The sequence below is a fragment of the Alligator mississippiensis genome, chromosome 7 (genome assembly GCF_030867095.1).
Source record: "Alligator mississippiensis isolate rAllMis1 chromosome 7, rAllMis1, whole genome shotgun sequence".
Classification (NCBI taxonomy): Eukaryota; Metazoa; Chordata; order Crocodylia; family Alligatoridae; genus Alligator; species Alligator mississippiensis.
In genome coordinates, this window is record NC_081830.1 from 35632702 (window position 1) to 35659338 (window position 26637).

At 42.9% G+C, this 26637-nt stretch overlaps 3 protein-coding genes across 3 annotated transcripts; 2 read left to right on the plus strand and 1 right to left on the minus strand.

Moving 5' to 3' along the window:
- Positions 1 to 234: 234 nt before the first annotated feature.
- LOC132251916 (olfactory receptor 10AG1-like) lies at positions 235 to 843 on the plus strand. The gene has a single exon (XM_059731845.1). It carries the CDS (start codon positions 235 to 237, stop codon positions 841 to 843), a length of 609 nt encoding a protein of 202 aa, XP_059587828.1.
- Positions 844 to 18218: 17375 nt separating this feature from the next.
- On the plus strand, positions 18219 to 19139 carry LOC102563047 (olfactory receptor 10A4-like). The gene has a single exon (XM_014597380.2). The coding sequence runs from the start codon at positions 18219 to 18221 to the stop codon at positions 19137 to 19139; it is 921 nt and encodes a 306-aa protein (XP_014452866.2).
- Positions 19140 to 25626: 6487 nt separating this feature from the next.
- On the minus strand, positions 25627 to 26637 carry LOC102563288 (olfactory receptor 10AG1). The gene has a single exon (XM_006272085.1). The coding sequence runs from the start codon at positions 26635 to 26637 to the stop codon at positions 25627 to 25629; it is 1011 nt and encodes a 336-aa protein (XP_006272147.1).

Consider the following 26637-nt stretch of genomic DNA (forward strand, 5'->3'; position numbering starts at 1 on the left):
ACAGGGAACATGCTAATAGTATTCCTTACTCTAAGGGACCCTGCCCTTCATACCCCCATGTATTTCTTTCTTGGGAATTTATCCTTTCTGGAGGTCTGCTATACATCTGTAATCCTCCCCAAGATGCTGGTGGATCTACTGTCAGGCACCCCAACAATCACTTTAACAGGCTGTGGGTTTCAGATGTTTTTCTTCAATATCTTGGCTACTGCAGAATGTTTCCTCCTCTCTGTTATGGCATACGATCGATATGTTGCCATATGCAAGCCCTTGCAATACACCCTTATTATGAGTCGTAGAATCTGTGCTCAGATGTCTGCCTTTTCATGGAGTTTTGGCATTTTACTGGCTATTTGGCAATTTTATTCAATATTTACAAAGCCCTTTTGCGGGTCAAACAAAATCAGCCATTTCTTCTGTGACATTGTCCTTGTGATGCAGTTGCCTTCTGCAGATACCTACACGAATGAAGTTGTTGTTACCACCCTTGCTGTGCCTATTGGAATCATCCCATTCCTGCTTATCCTCTTGTCCTATGTCCTTATTATCTCCTCTATTCTCAAGATGCCCTCAGCTGAAGGCAGACACAAAGCCTTCTCTACCTGCTCCTCACACCTCATTGTGGTTTCTCTTTTCTATGGAACAGGAACAGTTGTTTGTTTGCAACCTAGTTGGGCCCATACTCAGGGCAATGACCGGTTCTTTGCCCTAATGTATACAGTGATGACACCCGTGTGTAATCCCATTATTTACAGCCTACGGAACATGGAGATTAAAAGTGCCTTCAAAAAATCAATTGGCAGGAAACTGTTCCCTCATATCAAGTCTTTAAAAGGATTCTGATATTGAAACATTCTGAGCTTGAGATAAAATGGGAATGGAAAATGTTGAATTCTTATTTTGTCTGAAATAGAAAATGTATCCTTACTTGCAATGTCCTATATTTTCTGTCCTCACTGAAGGGAAAATCGTGAATAACTCCATTCTCTTGACACTCACAGCAGTGTCAATGTATGAACCATTTAACTGGAATACTGTGACCAATCCTAGTGCCCATGCATTTACAGAACATGTAGGAAATCTGGAGTGATGTTGCAGATATGGTAGGGATATAAATGTTGAATTTCAGAAGGAATGTGGCAGTTTCAGAATTTGTTTCAAGTCGTTATGAACATCAAAAGAAAGGTTCTGTTTGTTTTGGCTTTCTTTTGGATGACCAGTCATAAAAAAGAGTACCATCCCAGAATTGCTGTTTAACTGGTGACAAAAGCATGTCCCTATAAAATGTTAAATCCAGTTACAAGTACCTGCTTTGATCCAGAAAAAAAAATGCATTAAATCCTCCATTCCTCATATCAGTATTCTTCCTAGTGATGCTAAGAGCAAATTTCCTCGTCTCCTTCCATCTGTCTGGCCAAAATGTCATCTGAATATTATGAAGTCTTCCAGAAAAGTAGATATCAACCTCCAAAATGATTGCTTTTCAATGGATCGGCATTTCTGATTCAAGAGGAAAAAACTATCCAAGCACTAGGTATAAAACTAGCCAAACTCTAGCTATAAAACATGCTAACAAGAGACTGAATCAGCCATATCTGTTTTTCTCTTTTAAGTGAAGGCTGAATAAAGACATGAGAGGAAAGACATGAGAGGACATTTTCACTTAGCAAGCAAATTCATAAGAAGGTCCAAGGGCCAGAAGTAGAAATTTTCAAACATGAAATTGTGACTAAGATTCCTTTTTATTTGCCCTACACTTTTCAGTGAGAGTAATAATCTATTAGCTGATTAGATAAATGATTCTATACTAAATAATTAGATCATTCACTTCAAAATTATTATTTAGCGAATGCAAATCCATTGAGCCAAGTGATAGCCTCTTTGTTAACTGAATTCAAAGTTATTAATCCACGTCTTAGTTTGTAGGGGGGACATTTGTCAATAATGTATGACATTGTTAGCATCTCTACACAAGAGCACAATGTGTTAGCACTTAGGCCCCAATGGTGGAGGTCAACTGTGCAGGGGCCTTTGCCTGTCCTGAACCTCTTTAGCAGAGACCACTCTTACCATGTTAATTCAAAGGCAGCAAGTTAATGAGTGGGGTTTGTCACAAGGAACTTATTTGTGACTTCCCATGTTTCCCATTCCTTGGTCCAAAGGATATCTTCAGACAGATTTTGATCCAGGAGGCTGTGCCATAAATGGTGTCATGAGGAAAGGAGGGCTTTGGGTGGATTAAACAGGTCATTGTAAAGTGGCAGGTGAGGTCCAGCACAAATGGTTTTGACCAGCTTTTGAGTGATCATCAATCAATGGATTTGCGGGGGAGTGATATTTGCAAGGACAGGAAGCCAGGGGAGGGGAGTTGAATGGAGCGTTCCAGTTATGCTACACATGGTTGTGTTCAGCTGGGTGTCAACAAGATGTGTGTGTGATGACCTTTGCCAAACAGGTACAGAGCACTCTGCTACTACATATGATAGGGCGAGAGCTGAGGTCCAGAGCGTTGTGGCTACAGATCCCCAGGTTGATCCTGCAAGCGTGGCTAGCACGTTATTTTGGGATTTGACCTTTGCTGCTGTTTTCTTGAAATGTTCCTGCAAGATCAGGGTTCTGTCTAAAGACACTTCCAAATATGTTAGCCATGGATCATGCTTTAGTCTCTGGCTACCCACGTAGATGTTAAGATCTGTTCTGGTGCCGGCACTGTGGAGGTTCAATACACTGGATACAAGACTCGGCATGTGGTGCAGCAGTCTGCCATCTTGTCACATCTTCATTCAGGTTTTGGTCCAGCATATGGAAAGATGGAGTTTGAATGGCACAGCAGATGTTATCAGTGTAGATGAACTTGTGGGATACGATTGTTGGTAGATCACTCGTGTATAAGTTGAACAGAGTTGGGGCCAGCACTAAGCCCTGTGGAAGTCCACTGGCCTGTCTCCTCCATGAGCTTGTCCCATGCCCAAGGTGGACTCTGAATCATTTGTTACAAAGAATTGTTACAATGACTGTAACAACCCAGCTTGGAAGTACTTTTGACAGCTTTAGAAGCAGGCCAGTGTGTCGTACTGTATTGTAGGCAGCTATGAGGTCCAGTGGCACTATGCTTAAAAATGAATGTGATGTATTTTTTATCACAGAGACTCTTCAGGTAAAGGATGGATGGATGCCTTCCTGACAGATGAACTCTGGTTCCACAGCAATTTCTTGTAAGACACCTGAGAATCACTATCTGGGGTTCTATTGCTGTTGGACACCACGGTGATTCAACACAAAGCCCACAACTCTCCTCTCCCTACCCTGCCTCCCCCCTCACCAGCATTAAAATATGAAACTCTAGTGGAACTTCATTTAAAAAAAGATTTCAGGTTCTTCCAATTGAAAGCCTTTTATTTCAAGTCTTTCATTTTATGTTAATAGATTCAAGGCAAAATAAAACTCATCTTCATAAAACAGATCAGAAAGGTGACCTTTTAACTTGACCATATGCTTGGTGATGTATGCCTGTATTTTAAAGTATTATTCCTTTGTATTGCAAACCCTTTCATTAAAGAATGCCATGGTTTTTGTTATGCCTTTGCAGAATGTTAATATTGCAAAAAATGCAGGAATCTATTTTGGCCACTTACATGTGGCTGTAGGATCAGATTTTAACAGATGATGATCATTTGTTAACAAGAACTATCATGTTAACTAGTGGATAAATAGGGAATTCTTGATGAAGAAAGTACATAATTAAATCCCCAGCAAATACTACACACAACATATCTTTTTTGATGAGTTTCATGATCATAGCTGACTATTCCGGTTAACTTATTCACTGTTAAGTTATATGCTGTGTTTTTGCAGAATGTTAATACTATAAATGCATGTAGGAGTTCACTTCAGCCACGTATGAGCTTCAGTGATCTTATTGTGTCCAGGAGTTTTCCAACATCATAGTTCCAGGAAAAAAGGACAGAGGACTAAGAGGGACTCCTCGTTCTAGTCCAGTTTTATGCAGTTACGGCATGTACCTAGTTACCCGCATAAAGGCTACATAGCTGTGCTATGGGGTGTTGGATTGGAGCCATTATGAATAAGAAAATCACTCATTCCAGTAGTCTGAGATGTGAAAGGGGCTGGAACCAACACTGCTAATGGGATTTTTGTTTGTTTCCAAACTGCAGCCTTACAGAGCAGTAAGCATTTCTGATAGGCTTCTTAAACAAAATGATGTGGCTAGAAAGGAGCATGAGTGAATGTTCAGGTAACAGCACTCTTTGTACAGATATTGGTCATTAAACTAGTCATTACCGAGTTGCAAATATATATTTTTTTACTTTACTCTTTTTATAATTCCAGAATCTAAGGGTGACACTTAAAACCAATCTAGAATTTATTCTCAATATTACTACTAATATGTTTATAGCCTGATAAGAGTGTGCCCACGACTATGTCAGGTGCTCACAATGTGTTGGAGCTAGAGTAGTCTGTCCCTATTACAATGCTTTGCTATCATAGCATCTTCTTAGCTTGCCCCTGCTGAGCAGCTGTCCCACAGATACTTGTGGCCATTTCTTCAGGCACCTGCCTGAGGAAATGGTCACAAGTATGATAAAAAAAAATGTACTTCAGTTTTAAATCTGAGGTACTTATTGGTCCAAGCTCCGTTTTTATATAGCAGTTGACAGAACACCGCAGACATCCTTCTCATTTATAGCACTGCTTGATGAAGAATCTATATGAATTCCACCTTCACACATTTTATTCTGGCCCTGACATGTGTACACCATCAGGTGCTGAGGCTGCCCAGTCTTTCATGGTAACAAGTAGCATTGTGTCTTACCTGTGGCATCTGCACTTTTAGCCAGCTGCGCTAGGTATTTTCCATGGCCATGAAAGTTACAACACGCAGTTATCTGATGCATGAAAGCAAAGAAAAAAATCCTGGAAAAGCTGTCTTTCTCCCCAGATATGCACTGGAGGCTGGAGAGGAGGAAGACATCTTGTCCGCAATGATGCATGATTAGTTTGGGATTTACACGCACACCATAACTAACCAGATCAGAAACATGGAGTTCATCTCAGGGTAGCAGAAATAAAGAGTGCTGTTCTCAAGGGATGATCAGCCATGGTGTGCAAACTTCGGGGTGAACAGGGGATATGTTTGGAGTCCCAAACTCTGGGGAAAGCAGTGGTGATAGCCATCTGGAAATTTGTAAACCTCAATTGTCTCCAGACCATTGCCAACCTCTTGTATGGGAGGAAGTCAGATGCCAGGAATGGTGTCAGGATGGTCTGTCTGACCGCCAAACTGGTAGGTGCTTGCCTCTCAAGACCTTTTTGTAATCCCGAAGTATCAAAGTCATCTGGCCCTTCTTACTAAGTCAATTTCAATATTTAGCTATTTTACAGGTGTGTATATATATATAAGGTGTTTTCATATATATAATAGATAAATGAATAAATAAAACATGTGTTTTCTCTCCACCCCCTCCATCTCTCCCCACTGAGGCTAAGCTAAGCCCTATTTCCTGAATACTAGGGTCATTCCAGGTACCTCGCAGACAGCACTAATCAGGGACGCCCGACTTCACTGAGCTGTGTGGAAAGAGAAACCTGTTGTACATCAGGCATCAGAGGGGATTGCCAATAAGTTGCCAACACAAATTATTCTTGTCTGTCGTTGTTTGTCTTGTTACTACATGTAGATGTGTTTTTGTTAAGTCAATAAACCTTTCTTACCTTTCTACCCCCGACCATACTCTCAATCCCAAATCCTCTGCAGGCAGCTGAGACAAATAGTGCCAAAATACATTTTCTCATTCCCAACTTACAATGAGGTTGTTTATGGCGAGGCCTTCATATAGTTTTGATGCATCAGTGCTCCCACTGGCTTCAACGGATGTAGTTTCTTAGGGCAAAATGGGTATGTCTGCACAAGACTTTTGAACACATTAGACTAAATATATGCATTAGTGTGGTGGGCAAAGCCTGTGCTAATGCTCTAATGCACAGTAGATTTAGTCTAACGCATGTTAACATCACTAAAAAGTGTACATCTATGCTAAAGTGCAGTAGCACCAATTACTGAATTACTGTGCATTAAATGTAATGTGTTCTAACTATGGTGCATTAATAGATGTGTAGATGCACCCAGTATGGGAGTATAATTAATAAAGGAACTTAAAGACACAATAGGGACTTAAGCAGAACTGAAGCAACAGCATTCCAGATAGAGATTTTCAGAAATCTGACAAACTTCACCAGCAAATCTCTAAAACTTTGTAACTTCATGTGTCCAGAGGTTCTGTCACTTTGCCTGAATTGAGCATTTTAATGCTTGTCTAAAGAGAGTTAAGTTTTACAGACTAGCTGTTCCTGATCATAAGTCTTCTTTTGGGCCTGATCAAATAGGCATGCTCAGAGCACACTTACCAACCAGTTACAGAATAGAATATTAATTTTGGCACTTACAACTACTATCATTCAAAGATAACAATAATAGTAGTGCTAGACTTTTGTTTTATTGCCAAGTAGCTAAAGCACTCATTCAGTCAATGGGATTCATGGGTCCAATAGGAAACTGGTCATATAAAATGAGGCTCCTACAAAAATTGATCAAATTATAATCAGAAGCGTGCAAAACAGCTAGTATTCATTCGGGATTAAGATTCAGCCAATTCAGGGGACAGTGATTCAATTTGGCGATTTGAATCACTGTTCTGATTCAATTCTGCCGAATCTGGTTTGGAGATTTGGCAGCAGACGAATCTCTAAACCAGCCAAACCAGGCCCACCCCCCGCCCACTCTCCCAGCCCAGCAATAGCTGCCCTGTCCAGCCCAGCTAGGCAAATATTCTGAAGAGTCATTTGAGTAAGACTGAAACTTCCTCTGCAGTGAAATTCATGTTCTGTGAACAATCCAAGTTTGTCTATTTAGGATTCCAAAAAAAGTTGTTTGCTGCTCACTGGGTGGGGATCCAAATCATTCCCTTTCATTTCACATCAAGAGCCATTTCTCCTTTTTGTTGTAACAATTACAAACAAGTGGTCATCTCAAGTTTCCTGACGTGCATTCTTTTTCTGTATCACGTTAACTCAGTCCTTCAGAGCAGAGGCAAATATAGAATGTTATCTTCTTGTTGCAAAAGGTTTTACCAGTTGCCCTAATGGGCAATCTGTATGAAATGCTTGCCTCACCAGTGCTACATCACATACTCTTGAGTCTAGCTAGAAGTATGAAGACTCTGTCACACATACAAGTTGTGTCACTAACTGCTTCCATTACATTTCCGTCACATTTTTTTGGCATTATACTCACGCAGACACACATCTATGCACATGTATACAGGTAAATCCTTAATGTTGTTGCCTGGCCTTCAGCATCAGAACTGCCCTGTTTATATGGGCAGCTCTGAATCTAAAATTGCTACCCTAATCAGGCACCTGTCAGCTGCTGTCTTCTGACCCTTAAAGTGGCAGGCACAAACAGTGCCCTGTCACACATGGGTATGCTGCTCCCAAGGACCAGGCTACTTTAAAGACACCCTGGATCTTCCTGCACTGAGACTGAAGTGTAGTCCTTCCCTTTTTCAATGATTCTCTTTTCTTTTCTGATCAGAAATCATTATCCTTGCAGCGAGCTCAGAACCACTTACATGACAACTTTCCAAAGTCTCTTAATTTGGCAAAATATCTTTTAAACAGAAATGTTCTGGCCTCTTCTGATTTTTATGTAACCCTGGGCATGACACTACATGCACCCTCACCTAAACAGTGGGTTCCTGGGGTAGCCAGTAGCCAGTAGCCCTGCCCAGCCCCACTGGGAAGCTGCTGCAGGGTCCCTGAACGGGGAGCGTCCCATTACAATCAAACACACTTGCAAACAGTTATAAAACTATTTACAAGATTTAATTATTTACAAATTAACAAGTAACCAATAAATAAACACATGGATATACCAACTAATAAACCCTCCAGAACTTATTTATACAGTCTCTCACTTGCACACAGTGTACTGCGGATCCTGTGTGCACTGCCTCTGGCAGGGTGTCTCAGGGAGCAGAACTGTCTGGGTCCCTGCTCAGGGTATGTGGGCGCTCCCTGGTGCTGGTGTCCATCACTGTGCTCCCGAGGTTTCCGGGTAGCAGGTAGTGGCTCCTCTTCTACAGTCCCTGCAAGACAGCCTCCCCCCGCCTCTGACCCCATTTCCCCAGCTCAGCAGGGAGCAGAGTCTGGGCTGCAGGCTGTAGCAGCTCTCCTAACCCATACAGCCTCACAGCCCCAGCACAGCCCCTGCTCATAGTGTGGGGTGTAAGCAGGAGGAACTATGCCTCCTGATTGCAAGTAAGAACCCAGACTTAGTAGGGCTCACAGAAACCTGGTGGGATCCTACCTACGACTGGGCGGTGGGCATTCGGGGGTACACCCTATATAGAAACGCCAGGACAGAAAGGAAAGGTTGGGGGGGGGGGCATTGCGCTCTATGTCAAAGAGCACCTCACATCATCAAGGATTAGCTTTGAGTTAGAGGAGGGTTGGGCAGAGACACTATGGGTCAAACTACAAATGAGGCGTGGCAAAAGGGACCTTATGCTGGGTGTCTACTACAGACCACCCAACCAGGGGGAAGAGCTAGACCAGGACTTCTCCAGTCAGCTTATGGAGGTGGTTAGGTCAAGGGATGTTATTGTCATGGGTGACCTAAACTACCCAGACATTTGCTGGGAGGAGAAGACAGCCAGGTCTGACTGCTCATGTAGGTTCCTGGCTGTATTACAGGACCTTCACCTTATCCAGGAAGTGCATAGCCCCACTAGGGGTAACGCCTTGCTGGACCTGGTCCTGGCCACAGGGGATGATCTGGTGATGGGACTGCAGGTCCTTGACCACGTGGGCAATAGCGATCATCACCTGATGGATTTCATTATCCAACGCAGGGCGTCTAGGGCTCACACCAAGGCTAAAGCCCTTGACTTCAGAAGGACCAACTTCAATGAGCTTAGGAGATGAGTGGGGGAGTCACTAAGGGCCCAGAAAGTAGAGGAGATTGGTGTCCACGAGGGATGGTCGTACCTTAAGGGGGCGATCCTCCAGGCCCAAAGGGTAACAGTCCCTGAGAGAAGCAAGTGGGGTAAGAGTGCTCAGAAATTCCCTTGGCTCACCAAGGGCATACATGGATGTCTGACGACTAAAAGCGGTGCGTACCACCAGTGGAAGGGAGGAGCTATCACCAAGGAAGAGTACTCCTCCTCAGCCTGGGAGTGTAGGAGGGCTATTAGGAAGGCCAAGGCAGAGATGGAACTCAGGCTAGCGTCCAGTATTAAGGACAACAAAAGTCCTTTTTCAAGTACATTAGGAGCAAGAAGGGGGCATGAGGCAATGTATGGTCCCTGCAAGACACAAATGGTAATCTGGTGGCCATGCCAGACAAGAAACCTGATATTTTTAACAGTTTCTTTGCCTCTGTTTTCCTGAACAGGGACCAGGATATCACACCTACCAGAGGTAGGGACAATTTTGGGGATAGCTTTATTAAGCCTTCATAGATTCATAGATTCATAGATGTTAGGGTTGGAAGGGACCTCAATAGATCATTGAGTCCGACCCCCTGCATAAGCAGGAAAGAGTGCTGGGTCTAGATGACCCCAGCTAGATACTCATCTAACCTCCTCTTGAAGACCCCCAGGGTAGGGGAGAGCACCACCTCCCTTGGGAGCCCGTTCCAGACCTTGGCCACTCGAACTGTGAAGAAATTCTTCCTAATGTCCAATCTAAATCTGCTCTCTGCTAGCTTGTGGCCATTGTTTCTTGTAACCCCCGGGGGTGCCTTGGTGAATAAATACTCACCAATTCCCTTCTGTGCCCCCGTGATGAACTTAAAGGCAGCCACAAGGTCGCCTCTCAACCTTCTCTTGCGGAGGCTAAAAAGGTCCAGTTTCTCTAGTCTCTCCTCGTAGGGCTTGGTCTGCAGGCCCTTGACCATACGAGTTGCCCTTCTCTGGACCCTCTCCAGGTTATCCGCATCCTTCTTGAAGTGTGGTGCCCAGAATTGCACGCAGTACTCCAACTGCGGTCTGACCAGCGCCCTATAGAGGGGAAGTATCACCTCCCTGGACCTATTCGTCATGCATCTGCTGATGCACGATAAAGTGCCATTGGCTTTTCTGATGGCTTCGTCACACTGCCGGCTCATGTTCATCTTGGAGTCCACTAGGAGTCCAAGATCCCTTTCCACCTCTGTGCCACCCAGCAGGTCATTCCCTAGGCTGTAGGTGTGCTGGACATTTTTCCTCCCTAGGTGCAGCACTTTGCATTTCTCCTTGTTGAACTGCATCCTGTTGTTTTCTGCCCACTTGTCCAACCTACCCAGGTCTGCCTGCAGCTGTTCCCTGCCCTCCGGCGTGTCCACTTCTCCCCATAGCTTTGTGTCATCTGCAAACTTGGACAGAGTACATTTGACTCCCTCGTCCAAGTCGCTGAGGAAGACATTAAAGAGTATCGGTCCAAGGACCGAGCCCTGCGGGACCCCACTGCCCACACCCTTCCAGGTCGAGACTGACCCATCCACCATGACTCTTTGGGTGCGACCCTCTAGCCAATTCGCCACCCACCGGACTGTGCAGTCATCCACATCACAGCCTTTAGCTTGTTCACCAGTATGGGGTGGGATACCATATCGAAGGCCTTCCTGAAGTCTAAGTATATGACATGCACCCCTCCTCCTGTGTCCAGGTGTTTCGTAACCTGGTCATAGAAAGAGACTAGATTGGTCAGGCACGATCTGCCCGCCACAAACCCGTGCTGGTTTCCCCTCAGCATAATCTGCCCTGCCGGGCTCTCACAAATGTGAGCCTTGATAATTTTTTCAAAGACTTTACCAAGGATGGAGGTGAGACTGACTGGCCTATAGTTGCCCGGGTCCTCCTTCCTCCCCTTCTTGAAAATGGGGACCACGTTAGCCCTTTTCCAGTCCTCCGGGACTTGGCCCGTGCGCCACGAGCGTTCGAATATTCCTACCAGTGGCTCTGCAATGATGTTGGCCAGTGCCTTCAGCACCCTCGGATGGAGCCCATCCGGGCCTGCCGATTTAAAGGCATCCAGTTCTTCCAAGTGACTCTGCACCACCTCAGTATCTACATATGGAAGTCTGGCGCCTTGCTGCTGCCTCTCTACAACCCCAGTGAGAGACTTGTCGTGCCCCTCACTTAGGAACACTGAGGCAAAGAACTCGTTGAGGAGTTCAGCCTTGTCCCCCCTGTCTGTCACCAATTGTTTCTGCCCATTTAGCAGTGGTCCTATTCCTCCCTGGGCCTTCCTTTTACTCCCTATATATCTAAAAAACAATTTCTTGTTGTCTTTTACTTGGGTTGCCAACCTCAGCTCCATGGTAGCTTTGGCCCACCTAACTGCCTCCCTACAAGCACGAGCAGAGGAGGTATATTCATCTTTAGTGATTTCACCCTGTTTCCACTTTTTATGTGCTCCCCTTTTGGGCCTTAGGCTGCCCTTCAGTCAACACAAATGTAGTTAGGGATCTTCTGGAAGGGCTAGACATTTTTAAATCTGCAGGTCCAGATGCCCTCCACCCAAGGGTGTTGAGGGAGATGGCAGGGGTCATCGTGGAGCCCTTGGCCTGGCTGTATGAGCATTTGTGGTCATCTGGCCAGGTGCCAGGGGATTGGAAACTGGCTAATGTGGTCCCTGTTTTCAAGAAGGGGAGCAAGGAGGACCCAAGTAATTATAGGCCTGTAAGCCTCACCTCGGTGCTCGGGAAGATCTTGGAGAGAATCATAAAGGAGCACATCTGTGGGGGCCTGCAGGGGAGATCAGGCTCAGGGGCAATCAGCATGGGTTCATCAAAGCAAGGTCCTGCCAGACCAACCTGATTGCCTTTTATGACCAAGTAACTAAATCGTTGGATGATGGTGTTCCTCTGGACATAGTCTTTCTAGGCTTTAAGAAGGCCTTTCACACTGTCTCTCACCCCATCCTCATCAATAAATTAAGCGACTGCGGCATTGATGCCTGCACAGTTGGATGGGTAAAAAATTGGCTGATGGGGTGCACGCAGACAATAGTGGTGGACAGGTTGTACTCAACCTGGTGAGATGTGAGCAGTGGGGTACCCCAGGGCTCTGTCCTTGGGCCCACACTGTTTAACATCTTCATCAGCGACTAGGAGGAGGGGGTGGAAAGCACGATGTCCAAGTTTGCTGATGACACTAAGATGTGGGGTGAGGTGGACACACTTGAAGGGAGAGAGAGGCTGCAACTAGATTTAGACAGACTACAAAAGTGGACAGACGAGAATAGGATGGGGTTCAACATAGACAAATACAGGATGCTGCACCTTGAGAGAAGGAATCCACAGCATACATACAGGCCAGGGAGTTCCCATCTTGAAAGCACAGACGCGGAAAGGGATCTTGGTGTCATTATTGACTCCAAGATGAACATGAGCCGCCAATGCCAGACCGTAGCCAGCAAGGCCAGCCATACCTTGTCATGAATCCAAAGATGCATCTCAAGCCGGTCCAGAGCGGTGATACTCCCCCTCCATGTCACTTTGGTCAGGCCGCACTTGGAGTACTGCATCCAGTACTGGGCACCGCACTTCAAAAGGGATGTGGCCAGCCTGGAGAGGGTTCAGAGGAGGGCCATCCACTTGGTGAGAGGGAAGCAGAACAGGCCCTACGAGGAGAGACTGAAGGACCTGAACCTGTTTAGCCTCAGCAAGAGGAGGCTGAAGGGGTCCTGGTGGCTGCCTACAAGCTCATCAGGGGAGATCAACAGCAAATAGGTAGAGCCCTTTTCTCCCCAGCACCACCTGGGGTGACAAGGAACAATGGTAATAAGCTGATGGAGAATAGGTTTAGGTTTGAGATCAGAAGGCAATATTTTACAGTTAGGGTGGACAAAATCTGGAACCAACTTCCTAGGGAAGTGGTCCTCACCCCTACCTTGGGCAAATTCAAAAGAAGGTTGGATGATCACCTGTCTGGGGTCTTGTGAACCCAGCATTCATTCCTGCCGGAGGCAGGAGATCAGGCTAGATGATCTGTTCAGGTCCCTCCTGACCCTAGCTACTATGAAACTATGAAACTATGAATTATAAAATGTGGTCTAAATTTATGAGTTTCCCAAATGGAAATGAAGCTAAACAGATATTATGTAGTTAGATGTCTACAAAACTGTTCTGAATTTTTTGTGAGCATACCCAAAAGCTAAAATGTAGCTATACTGGGATATATTTATGCCAATATGGAGGCACATAAGGCATTCTGATATCTTAGTGGCTGCTGGGTAGAGTGGAATAGGGTTATACTTGGTGGCTTATACAGCTAAAAGTCACATAAATGCCACTTTGTCATATTAGAGCCAGACTATGACACGGGCCATAAAGGAACAGAACAAGCACAAAATGTGTATATTTCCACTCCCTAACCACGCACACCCCAAAAAGAAGCCACTCTGAAAATAAAGTATGTTAGATTTTTAAGCATAAAATAAAATAGTGCAAAATGGTAGAATTTCACTTAAAATTGAATTATATGGGATTTCTTCCACACACACTTTTCAACACCCAAATTAGAGGTTTTTAACTTTCAGCAAAAAGTTTGTTCATTTTACCATGATCTAAAAAAACATTTTCAATGTTATGTTTTTCAATGGAAAGTAGAATTTTCACCTTAAATGTTTTTTTTAAAATACATATAAACAAATGTATTTTTGTTAAATACTTATCTGAGTGGTGGGAAGGGGCGTGGAACCTGGCCACTCCTACACTTGGGCCAAAATCCTATTAGGCCTAAAAGCATTTAAGATGTGCCTGTGTATCTAAATGAAGATGGATGGGATGCCCTCTGCACATGTTGAGAGTAGATCTCATGGTCCAGTTACACTCTGTGGTGATTCTATTCTGCCTGGGAAGATATGTAACTTTGTGTAAGGCCCCCCAAAAACAATAGGACATGGAAAAATACAAAAGCAGGCAGCATGTTGTTTCAATGATGGCTCCTTCCAGCTTTTCTTAGTCTACTGGTTAAGGCAATTGTCCAGAGAGAGAAAGACCAGGCAGTTGGCTCTTCTCAACCAGAGGCCATATGAACCCAACTCTCCTGTTCAACATAGTGCCCTATATTAGATAGGAAGTCCCCAGATCATCCTCTGCTCCAGCTAGGAGGGGGAAGTATATGGGCCCAGGGTGATTGCTAACTGAAGGGCTTCTAGTTCTTTAGGTCACTGAATTTAGCTTCAGAAGAGTGGCGGGGTTCTGGCTTCTGCTCCTGCCTTTACTGGTGTTTCTGCATTTGCCAGTCACTGGGCAAAAAGAGATATAGCAGGTATATTTTATACCAGCAATTACAGGGGAAGTTTGTCTGGCAGCGAGAGGAACTGTCCAGGAAGTTTGTAATACAGCAGCCAATTGAGCCATCACATTCTGGACAAAGAACCTGTGTCCAACTACAAGTGCTCCTGTACATCTCTCCCAAAACTGATTTGAAGAAAACAAGCAATATGACTATTAGCTCATTGTTATTAGCTCATTTATTTTTCCTAACAATTCCCTGTAGGTTTTAGGGAAATTCTAAAAACTCTTCTTCAATTCATCCCAAGCTACGAGGAGTCATCAAGGCAAGTGAAAAGAGGAAAACATTTCTTACAGAGGTAGGAATGAAAAGAAAACATTTAAAATGTGTGGAGAAACTGTTTAAGCCTGCAATTTCCATACGAGAATGAGGGATTTAGGTGCTCAATTTCCATTAACTTTGCTTTGAAAACATCAACCTATAAATGCAAAGGAAAACAGGTAGTTGTTTTACAAACTTTGGTCATTTATAATGTTGGTGTTCTTAGGTATAAAACTAAAGAATATGAAACTAAGGGTTGTTGGGTCAGTGGGGAGATGGTTACATCACCTTGTATTTGAATGCCATTCTCTAAAATCCAGCCTAAATGAAGTGCAATAGGAGGTGAAAGAAGCTCTTCATCCTTACTTAAAAAGGACAAAGCCCCAAATTTCATTGCATATAAAACCAGAAAGGCTATATCATGATGTAGAGGATGAAGAGAGAACACTGTATACGTCCATGTAATTCCTTGGTTTTTGACATTTTTCATAGACTTGCCATGTGATATTAGACAAGTCACACTGGGGAAAAATAAACTAAAATAATAATAAATCAACTAAATAAACAATAAAATAATGTATAATGATAAATAGGTCATAAATTAGTTAGCTGTATCCCAACTGGCCTTCAATAAGATGCAGGCACATAGAGACAGAATTCTAAAAGTCTTTAAGTGTTTTGCTAAAAATGAAAAATTTGACTTAGAGAAATTTTCCAAAGCATGCTAAGTTCCAATTTTACCTCCAATTGCTTCCATGGAAGTTAGGTTTCTAACCTTTGTGAGACTGTTAGAAAAATTGTCTGTTGAGTGCTTTGTTGCATTTTTTGTGGTACCTTAGGAACTTTTTGAAAAATCAGGTTTTAACTCCTCTTCAAAAATGGTATGAAGGCTCCTTCAAGAACTTTTTTAATATGGCATCCTCAATCACTTTGTGCTTCTGTTCTCATCTATAACACATTATCTTGTACATTAAGATTTGTAAATGCTTTGTACCAGGGATTATCTGTAACTCCATCTATACTTAGTACAAAGTAGTTGTCAACTTGACTGAGACTCTAGGGCTGCGTCTACATGACTGGCTGACTGTGCAGTTGTTACTGTGCACTCATTTAGTGCTCTCTTAACCAAATATTAAATGACTGCACAGTACCCAGTGTTACTCCACAGACCTGTTGCCACATGGTTATTTTTAGCTGCTACTTCACAGTAGCAATGAGCTGCTATGCAGTAGCTTCTTACTACTGTGCAGTACCGTCACCGTCACGGTTTGTGCCTGGCAATGCTACGACATCATAGCAATGAGCTATGGCTTAGTAGCTCATTGCTACTGTGCCACAGCATCTCATATACATGCAGCCTAGGCCATGCAAGAATTTAAATAAGGGTAATATGTGTTTGGCCATCTGTGAGATGGAGTGGCAGTGAAAGAGGGGTAGTATCAGACAAGTATGGCACAGTGTGGTGTCCACCTCCCAGGTTTTAGACATTGCATCCTTTCTCAGTGAAGACAGTTCCTTTTTTCATGGGCTTGGGATTTCTTACAGTTCAATAAAAATGAAAATGCACAAGTAAGCTACTGTCGTTTGGAGGTAGAACTATTCAATGTCTCAAGGTCCCTTTGAGTACTATTTTATTCTGTTTGGAAAATGAGAGTCAGGAAGAAATCAGATCTTGAGATATAAAAACCCCACTGACTATGTCTGAGTAAGACCTGAATAAGCCTCAGGGTTTTCCCGACCCTCAGTACAGTGCAGAAGTGTTGCCTAAAATGAGATGCTATTTTCATTGTTGTTCTAGGACAAGACAGAAAAAACTATTAAAAAGTATCCAAATGTTGAAAAATCCATAGCATCTACTTGATTGTTGTTATACATCCCGAGTAATCATCAACTCATTTTCAAAGTATTATAAAGCAGAAATGAAATTCTAATGGCATTATGACTAAATTAAGAGTTCTTACACGGACTTGTTAAACCTGTCTGTCTCTCTATATATGTCGATACATGTCTAAATCCCTCCCTCTGTCCACCCATCCTTCTCCACGCTCACCCAACTCTGCTCTTGAGTGGACCCTCATATCTATAGGCTATACACAAAAACTCCTTTTGTACTAAAAGTGTATTTTAAAAAAGAGAGACAGAGAAAAAACATTCATGTTTGTTTAATCAACAACTTTCCTTTCCTTTCCTTTCCTACTGAAATTTGTATTTTGAACAAATGTAAAATATAGTAAAAATACAAAATGTATAAAATTATAATAAATTCATTTGGGAACCAGGCATGTGGTAAACTTCTGAGCTGAGACGGAGTGTGGCCTAGTGAATAAGGTTCTAACCACAGTTCTTCAGTTGATCTACATTATGACCTTGGAAAAGTCACTCTACAGCCTCACCCAGATGAATGCGGATGTGCAGTATGTGGCACTGCAGACATGTCTGTGATTCCACAAAATGCACATGCAGGCATGCCCCAAGCTGCTACCTTGCAGTGTGTGGCAGGAGGAGGCATGAATGACACATGTCCCCAGAGACTGGGGGGGCATGGCAATTGCCTGCAGGTGGCAGCAGTGGGGGGGGGTCATGGCAGCAGCAAACGGGGAGTTCCCACAGGCAGCCACGGTGGTGTTGGTGGTGGGAGGGGGCGGGGGGTGAGCGCTGAATGGCCGCAGGCACCGCTGGCAGTGTAGGCCGTGCTTCTGCCAGGGGGTGTACCACCAATCTCACGGGGTGCATGTGCACCCACTTGCACCCCATGCAGGGGGGTGGAGTTATCCCCAGGGAGATTCCTGGGATCAAAAAAAAAAAACCCATGCCAAAAGAAGTGGGGTGACACACATAAGAGCATCATGTGCCACCCAAAACTGGAGCCTGGCTGGCCAGCACTGCACTCCAGCTGGGGGCCAGGCTCTCAGCTACAGGAGTGCAACTGCAGCTCCCTGAGGCACTCAGGAAGCCAGGTAGGGCTGGTGGGGCCAGCACAGTTGCTGGCCCCAGCCTCCCCTACCCCACTCGGGGTAACCTGCTTTGTGCCAGAGCATGTGTGGCATGGCCATTCCCTGGGGATGACTAACAGTGGCACAAGTTATGCCACTGCAACTTGTCCCTGGGGAAACAAAGCTCCACATTCATGTAGATGCAGCCTACATGACTGTTTTTCTTTAAATTTGAGCTAAGTGTATTGATGCATTCTTGGAAAGTTCATACAAATGCACAGGTTGGAAAACAAAGAAATATTGGTATTATTGAATTCAGACTTAATTCTGAGAGCTATTATTTGGGGACATACTCTGATGTATACAGCTCCCTAATCAGAAATAAAGGTTAGGGTTTTTTGTGGGGGAGCAGGGTTATTTCTTTTGTTTTGCTTTTTTTGGATATGATAAAAGTTGTAGCTGAAACAGCATACATCTCCTACATTGAGATAATGGGTATATAGATCAGAGAGGTTTGCTTATTAGTTCTCCTCCAATGACCATTAATTTATCTTCTTTGAGAACATTTTGTTTCTATCATTTATCTCCTTTGTCTTCAGGCTTCATCACTACACCAAAAGTCACCAAAGCTGAGGAGATGAAGCAAAGAAACCAGACTTGCATGACTGAGATTGTGTTCCTGGGATTCTCAGACTTCCACAAAATCCAAGTTCTGCTCTTTGTGCTGGTGTTAGCCTTCTACGTGATGGCCCTCCTGGGGAACACACTGATAATTATTGTCACAGTGACCCAGCCAATTCTTCATGCACCCATGTACTTTTTCCTCAGGAACTTGTCCTTCTTGGACATTGGCTTCACCTCTGCTATAGCCCCCAAACTGCTAGTGAATCTGCTCTCAGAGATCCAGACAATCTCCTTCACAGGCTGTGGTGTTCAGATGTTTTTCTTTCTTCTCTTTGGCCTCACAGAGTGCTGTCTGCTCTTTGTCATGGCGTATGATAGATATGTGGCTATATACAGACCCCTGCAATATACTCTCAAGATGAACCAGAAGGTTTGCACTCAGATGGCTGCTTTTTCATGGACTATTGGGCTACTAGTAGCTTTTGGACAAACAATTTCAATGTTTACTCTGCCTTACTGTGGTTCCAATCGAATGAGTCATTTCTTTTGTGACATTTCCCCTCTGCTGAGATTAGCCAGCACTGACACCTACAGGAATGAAGTTTCTGTTGCCACAGTCACCATTGTCTTCATTCTGGTCCCTTTTTTGCTCATCCTCTTGTCCTATATCTTCATCATCTCCACAGTCCTCAGGATGCCCTCAGTAGAGAGCCAACGCAAAGCTTTCTCCACCTGCTCATCACACCTCATTGTAGTTTCTGTTTTCTATGGAACTGCCATATTTACTTATGTGAGACCCAAAACTATGTATTCTCCAGATGGTGACAGGCTTCTCTCCCTGATGTATACAATAGTGACACCATCAGTGAACCCCATTGTCTACAGTTTAAGGAACAAGGAGGTGAGGGTTTCTCTTAGGAAATCAATAGGAAGGAAAACTTTCTTTCAAGGTCTATGAGCATGAGACGTTGATTCTCATTAATAATACATAAAGGGTCTTAGGTGATCTGTGTTGGGTAATTTATGAATTAGGGTCAACATGGAGATTCCATATGAAGGTCAGTGTCAGACTGCTTACTCCAAGACTCAAATGGTGTCACAAGTAACAAGAAATGTTGTATTGGGAAAGATATGAGACAAGATTTTGGGAACAAACTGCTGAATTCAATTTCACCTAACAGACAGGGTCCTGTTTCTGAGTTACCAACGTAGGGTTTCAGAGTAATTCTGAGTGAATAAGTGTCCATATTATAGGAAAAGGCTCACACTCCACACACACTCATACACACACGCATATATATATAAAATTATATATATATAAATTTTGGAATGGAGGTATGTATATATCCAAAGTGGGTAGTATACCACTCCAGCACTTCAGTTGGGTACCTCAGAGTTGATCACAAGCAACACTTTGGTCATATACTGAATGAAATAGAATCCTGGGCACACTGATGGCTCATATGCAATTCCCTATAGGTTTTAAGGAAATTCCAAAACTCTTCTTCATTTCATCCCAAGTTACTAAGAGTAATCAGTACAAGTGAAAAGAGGAAATAAAGTCTTCCTTACAGAGGTAGGAACGAAAAAAACAAACAATGAAATGCTCTTGAGAAACTGCTTAAGCCTACAGTTTCCACAGGAGAATTTAGGATACCTAAATAAATACCTCAATTTAGGATTTAGGTGCTCAATTTCCATTAATTTTGCTTTGAAAACATCAACTTACAAATGCAAAGGAAAACAGGTCATTGTTTTACAAGCTTTGGTTGATTATCTTTTGGGTGTTCTTAAGTATAAAACTAGAAACAAAGGGTTGTTGGGTCAGTGGAGGGATTGTTAATAAGATTGTCACATCACTTCATATTAGAATACCATTCTCTAAAATCTGGCCTAAATGAAGTGCAGTGGAAGATCGGCCCTTTTTGTGAAAAAGACTAACAGCATTGCTTTAGTAGAAGCATTACCAGAAGGTTGACGGAACTGATTCTTCAACTCTATTCAGTGCTGTTGAGGCCACATCTGGAGTACTGTGTGGTAGGGGTATGTGAAGCAGGCTGTATTTTATTTGGATTCAGCCTGAATCAGGGACAGTGGTTCGATTCGTTGATTCGGATCACTGTCCCTGATTTGATTCAGCCGAACCAAAATATGAAGATTTGATGCTGATTTGGAGAATCAGCAATTCAGCTATAGACACAGCTTGAAGAGTTTTTTTTACATACCTCAAGGTACCAGCATGACTTGTGAATGCTGTGATGATAGGGCAGATGGAGCATCCCACAGGAGTGCAGGGGGGCCCCCCGTGTGCTCGGCAGTGAACCCAGAAGTGAACTGGAAATACTGGTGCCCCCCGGCTCGGTGACCAGCCATGGGAAGACCCTGGGTGCCCCCCCCCTCCCCCCCACAGCCCAGGAGGCACCAGTCGCCGAGCTGGGGAGGACGTACGGGGGCCGTCCTTCATGCTCTCTGGAGGACCCAGAAGTGGACCAGAAGTGCTTCCGGTCCACTTCCAGGTCTGATGTCGAGTGTGCTGGTGAGCCCCCCATGCTTCCGTGAGACACTCCATCTACCCCAGCATCACAGCATTCATGAGCCGCCTGCTGCCTAGAGGTATGTAGAAAAAACATTTGAAGCTGTCTCTATGTCCAAATCACCAAATCTTTCTGAACTGATTCGGAGGATTCTGATTCGATTTGGAGAGATTAAAGGGTCCTATGATTCGATTCAGATTTGGGGATTCAGCCACCAAATTGGGCCGAATCTCAACTGAATTGAATCAGGAACTGAAGCTCCACATAGCCCTACTGTGTATAGTTTTGGGCCCCCCACTATAGAAGGGGTGTGGACAAGATGGAGAGAATCCAACAGAAGACATAAAAATGGTTAGGGGCCTGGGCACTTATGAGGGGAGGCTGAGGGAACTGGCTTTATTTAGTCTGCAAAAGAGAAGATTGAAGGGGCATTTGATAGCAGCCTTTTACGTGAAGGGGGTTGCAAAGAGGATAGAGCTGGACTGTTCTCAGTGGTGGTAGATGTTAGAGCAAGAAGGAATGGTCTCAAGTTGCAGCAAGGGAAGTTCAGGTTAGATATTAGGAAAAAACTTTCTCACCAGGAAGGTAGTAAAGCACTGAAGCAGGTTACCCAGAGAGGTAGTAGAAATTCTATCCTTGGAGGTTTTTAAGACCTGTGTAGATGAAGTCTTGGCTGGGATGATGTAGTTGGGGCTAGTCCTGCTTTGAGCACGTGTTTGGACTAGATGACCTTCTGAGGTCCCTTACAACCCGGACTTTCTATAATTCTATGATTCTTACCTTTCAGTCCTGCAGGCTTCTCCTGGACTGAATGTATGACTGCTCCAAACTTGAGCTAACACTAATGATCAACATTTTTGCAACTCACAGTGTTACATGTAACAAGGCCCTTAGAAGTGGAAAAGAATCTGATGCTATTAAGCTGAAAATTGGGAGGAAAAAAAGTCTAAGCATCAAATAGCAACATTACAGTGCCCCAAGAAGGGTACTGGTGCAAAAACTTGTTGCAGGATAGATTTGGATTTGTTTATGAAATGGATAATGTGATAGCATTGCCTCTGACAGCTAGAGAATCAACTCAATGACTTTTGTGGTCTTTTTCTTTCCTATGAACATCCTATAAAAGAACAACACAATTTGTCCTTGATGCATGTTAGGTCCCCATGGTTTTTGTTTCTGTGTTTAAAGACAACACATTTTGCTCTAAAGAAGCCCCTTTTTCTCCTCTTCTACTAGAACCTTTAGGTCGCTATTTATTTATGTCAGAAAAAAATATCTTCCCTGGTTTCTTCCCTCTCTATCATTGACAGACCTGGTTCATTTGATGGACTGACTTATTATCACGGTAGATGTTTCTTGTATCAAATCCATACCTCCCAAAGCTTTTTTTCAAGAAGAGCCTCTAACCAGAAACCTCCAGGTTTCAGTCCCAGCAAAAGCATTGGCATACAGCAGTATAAATCTCTGTGGGAGGGAGAGGACCCATGCACCTTTTGCATTAGCTGTTTTTCAGGGTCTTAAGTAGGGTGGAATAGGATCACACCTAGCCACCTAAGTACACTTTTGTGCCTAATAGCTGCAACAAAATCTGAGCCTTGCTATATGAAGGGGAGAGGACAGAATATTTACACTATTGTAAGTTAATGAACATCTTCCAGTTTTATCTGATTTACTGAACATTTCTTCTTCATTTCTAAGAGTCTTGTGAATGTGTCTGGACATCACAGTCATCAGCCCAGATAGTGATTTTCTTTTGCCCTCTTATCATTTGCTTTGCTCACTTTAAAGCTCAAACAGGGTGTTGCTTTAGTTGCTCTTATATCTCTACATCAGCCTTAAACCAGGCCTTCCCAGAGGGTATTGCTACTTCCAGTGTGGGCAAATTTTTTGCTGAAATGCAGCAGTAGAACAAACCCTCATTCTTTACTTTGTGCTTCAAGATTCTGGTAGAGGCAATGCGGAAGTATAGAATCTATATTTTTTCCCTAACTAAAGGTCTGGACCAGGCAACATAGACCCATGACAGAGTTTTTAAAAACACCCCTGGAGAACTACGAATTCAGTTCCCATTGAATGACAGTAGGAACCAAGTACCTAACTACCTTAGTCACTGTCAAAAAATCCCACCCTAAATCCCCAGTCCTGATTAGATCTGGCCATAAAATGCATGGTGGTGATTTTGCATGCTCATGTGCATTTATGTTGGGGGGTTGTTGAAAAAAATGCCATAATCCTTTTATTTCAAGGATATTTTATCCTCTTATTTCAAGGATATTTGTGAAATATGCATAGGACAGTGGGAACCTTGATTTTCAATTATAGTAATATTCCTACTTTTCTTAAGTGGTTTTGAAATACCCAGGCTTCTTTAGGAAAGTTTATTATGAAGATGCAATGAAAAGCAATACTTGGAAGTAATATTTTCAAAGGAGAAGAGCTCCATCCATCTCCCTAGCTATCCAGCCATCCAGTCATCCACCTACCTACATGCCTACTAGCTTTTAAATTCAGTTACCCAAGAAACACATTTTTATTTAAACTCTCCCACTTTTCCTGCCTACCCTGCCCCCATATCTCTAGCCCCTACTTATGCCTCAGGTAAATGCTTCCTAAGGTGGTGTGATGTTCACAGTAGGAGTAGCTGAATTCACACAATTCCAACATGAAGATACTTTCATAGTGAAGATACTAGTGGGCAGCCAATTTACAAAATGAAAGCATGAAAAATGAAGTATGGTTCAGTTGTACATATGCTAGAGGTATTAAAAGCTGAGTGAGAGCTTCATAACAGCCAAGGATATCAAAGAGTAAGGAACGTAACAACATCTTCCTAGCAGTGTATCATGTGCTTCACTTGATTTTTACAATAATCAGAACTACACTTCCATATACTGATACACTAAAGTGTAGATGCCCTAAGAACAAGGTATTTGCACTTGCTATATAGCAACACATTATATCATTTGAAAGCTTATGGAATATAGATTGGCACAAAATTAAAAAATCTTGAATAAGTCTGAAAAAGCAGGCTAAAAAAATTAAAAATGCAGTGGAAAACACATTATGTGATATAGCACATGCCCATATGTCACCTGCAAAATCTCAGCCAAGCTAGCAGACTGTGCTGGGCTTCAGTCCACTGTGAGACTTCATGCAAGCCAGATATCTGCCTGACTTTCACCTGATAGAAACACCCACTTAGTTAGAAAAAACTTTGTGCGCATGCCTTTTAAGCATAATAGCAATTGCTTTGCTTTCTGTATGATTTTTGCTTTTTCATAATGCAGATATAATTACTGCATTTTTATATCTAACCTATAACTGCTTAAGCTACTAAATATTACATGTTAAATACGTATTATACTTATTCCTTTATTCCTTACACTAAAGGTATATCATATTTAGATCCTGATCTAGATCCATTAATGTATTTGGTGTCACTCCTCAGGGTGAGGCTAGCTTTAGCCTAGGCTTAGAACACCATGGCAAATGATCAAGAGTGTAAAGGAAAGTTACTATGCTTCAGTTTGCATTTTATGTCTGTGTCCCGTATTATACTTAAGACATTTTAACTGTCTTTAAAATGCTAGTATTTGAGTGTTTAAGTGGTAAAATATGTGCTAAATGCCATCTTCCCAGTTGGTTTAATAAAAGTTATAATTCTGGAGCCAAGAGTTCTAATTTTTTGTATGTCATCTTTGTGTAGCAAATTTAGGACCTTTCTACCAAAGAGTATTGCAAGATCATATTACCTAACATGTGTGAAGCTTCACATGAAGTCTTACAATGTACTGAAGTGCAGCACTGCCTGCCAGCTTGCTTGAGACCTCATAGGTAGCACGTGCACATGTCCTATAGTACATAGTGCTTTTTAATTTTTTTTTTGTTATTTTCTTTCATTTTTAAAGGTTTTTCCACAAAATGTACTAATCTACACCATATACGTTTTCAAATGATATATAATGTTTGGGCATACAGTAAGCACAAATACATTAAGAGGTTCTTAGATTATCTACTCCTTAATGTATTTGTATATAGGGCCTTTTTATTTTATTGAATTGAGTTTGTATTATTTTTAAGAAAACAATGAGAAAGATGCAGCATGCACAGAAGAGAAAGCAGTAGAACTCAGTCATTGCTGGCTATACTTCACATACAATGGATCAACAAAAATAGGTATTCCCATTTCCAGAAAGCAAACACAAACATAGGGTGTACCCAGACAATGCAAAATGCACACGGCACATGTGAAAGGGTTCTCCATGCCAAAATTCAATACAGGGAAATCCCGGTATTTAAAAAAAAGGGGTGCAAAAAATAGCAGGGCAGCATGTTTGGCTGCAGTGCACATTGTCTGAAACTGGAGCCTGGATCTTCACCACTGCAGCCCTGGGAGACCCTCAGGACTACAGGTAAAGCTGCTGGGACCAACCTAGGTTCTGGCCCCAGCTTTCCCTAACTTAGCCAGGGCAATTTGCCATGTGCCAGAGTGTGTGTGCAGGTGCATTCCCCAGGGACAAGTAGGAGTGGCACAACTATGTGCTGCTGCTATTTGTCCCTGGGCAAATATGTTTATTCATCTGGATGTACCCATAGAGTCTCCTTTTCTCTTCCAGACATATACACTTGCTGCTGCATCTAGAAGTGCACTTTAATGTGCAGTAGCCTATTTTACTGGTCACTAAAGCATCACATAAAAAACATGCAATTACACTAATGCACAGTAAAATAGGCTACTGTGCAATAAGCATCACCTAAGAAATGTGCACTTTCAGTACTGAACTTTAGGGCAGCCTAATGCACATTTATATAGTACCTCACACTGGAGGTACTAAATTGAATGCACATTAGGAAAAGTGTGTTAATGCATGTGTAGATATGCCCACTGGTGTGCTTACTGAGACATTTCTTTCATCTCTGAAATATTGACAGGTTTCTATGCATTAACTCCCTCAGAGCCACCTTTATTTCTTTGTTTCTCAGGCTGTAGATTATAGTGTTGAGCACTGGAGTAACTACTGTGTAGAGCAGGGCAAGTAGCTTGCCACTTCCAAGGAACTCACTGGATGTGGAATTTAAATACATTGCACAAGAAGTCCCATAGAACAATGAAACAACCATCAGGTGAGATGAGCAGGTAGAGAAGACTTTGCGTTTGCCATCAGCTGATTGCATCCTCAGGATGGTGGAGATGATGCAGATGTAAGAGATGATGATCATTATAAAAGGAACCATCACCACAAAGATGGCAACCAAGAAGAGCTCAGTCTGGTTCACAGAAGTCTTTCCACAAGCTAAATTTATTAGCGGCACAATATCACAGAAAAAGTGATTGATAGTATTATGCCTACAGTATGGCAACATAGCTATCAAAGAAGTCTGTGTAAGGGCCACAGTGATCCCACTCATCCAGGACACAGCCACCAGCTGGATGCAGAGCCTCCTGTTCATTATGACCAGATACTGAAAGGGGTGACATATTGCAATATATCGATCATAAGCCATGGCTGACAGGAGAAAGCACTCAGCAGTTCCCAGAAGGGCAAAGCAGCACATTTGTGCAATGCATCCAGTATAGGAAATATTTTTAGTGTCTAACAATAAATCTCTCAGCATCCTGGGGATAGTAACAGAGGTGTAGCAGATATCCAAGAAGGATAAGTTTTTGAGGAAAAAATACATTGGGGTCTGGAGAGAAGGAGAAGCTATTATAATGAAGATGATAAAGCTGTTTCCTATCAGGGTGATGCTGTAGATAATCAACACGACAACAAACAGTAGGACCTGAAGTTTCTGGAAGTCGGAAAATCCAAGGAGTTTAAATTCAGTCACCACAGTGTGATTTCCCCATCTCAGATCTTTAGTATCTTCCTTGTCTTTTGAAGAAACAGAGGAAGAGAGAAAAACACATAATTGGCACAT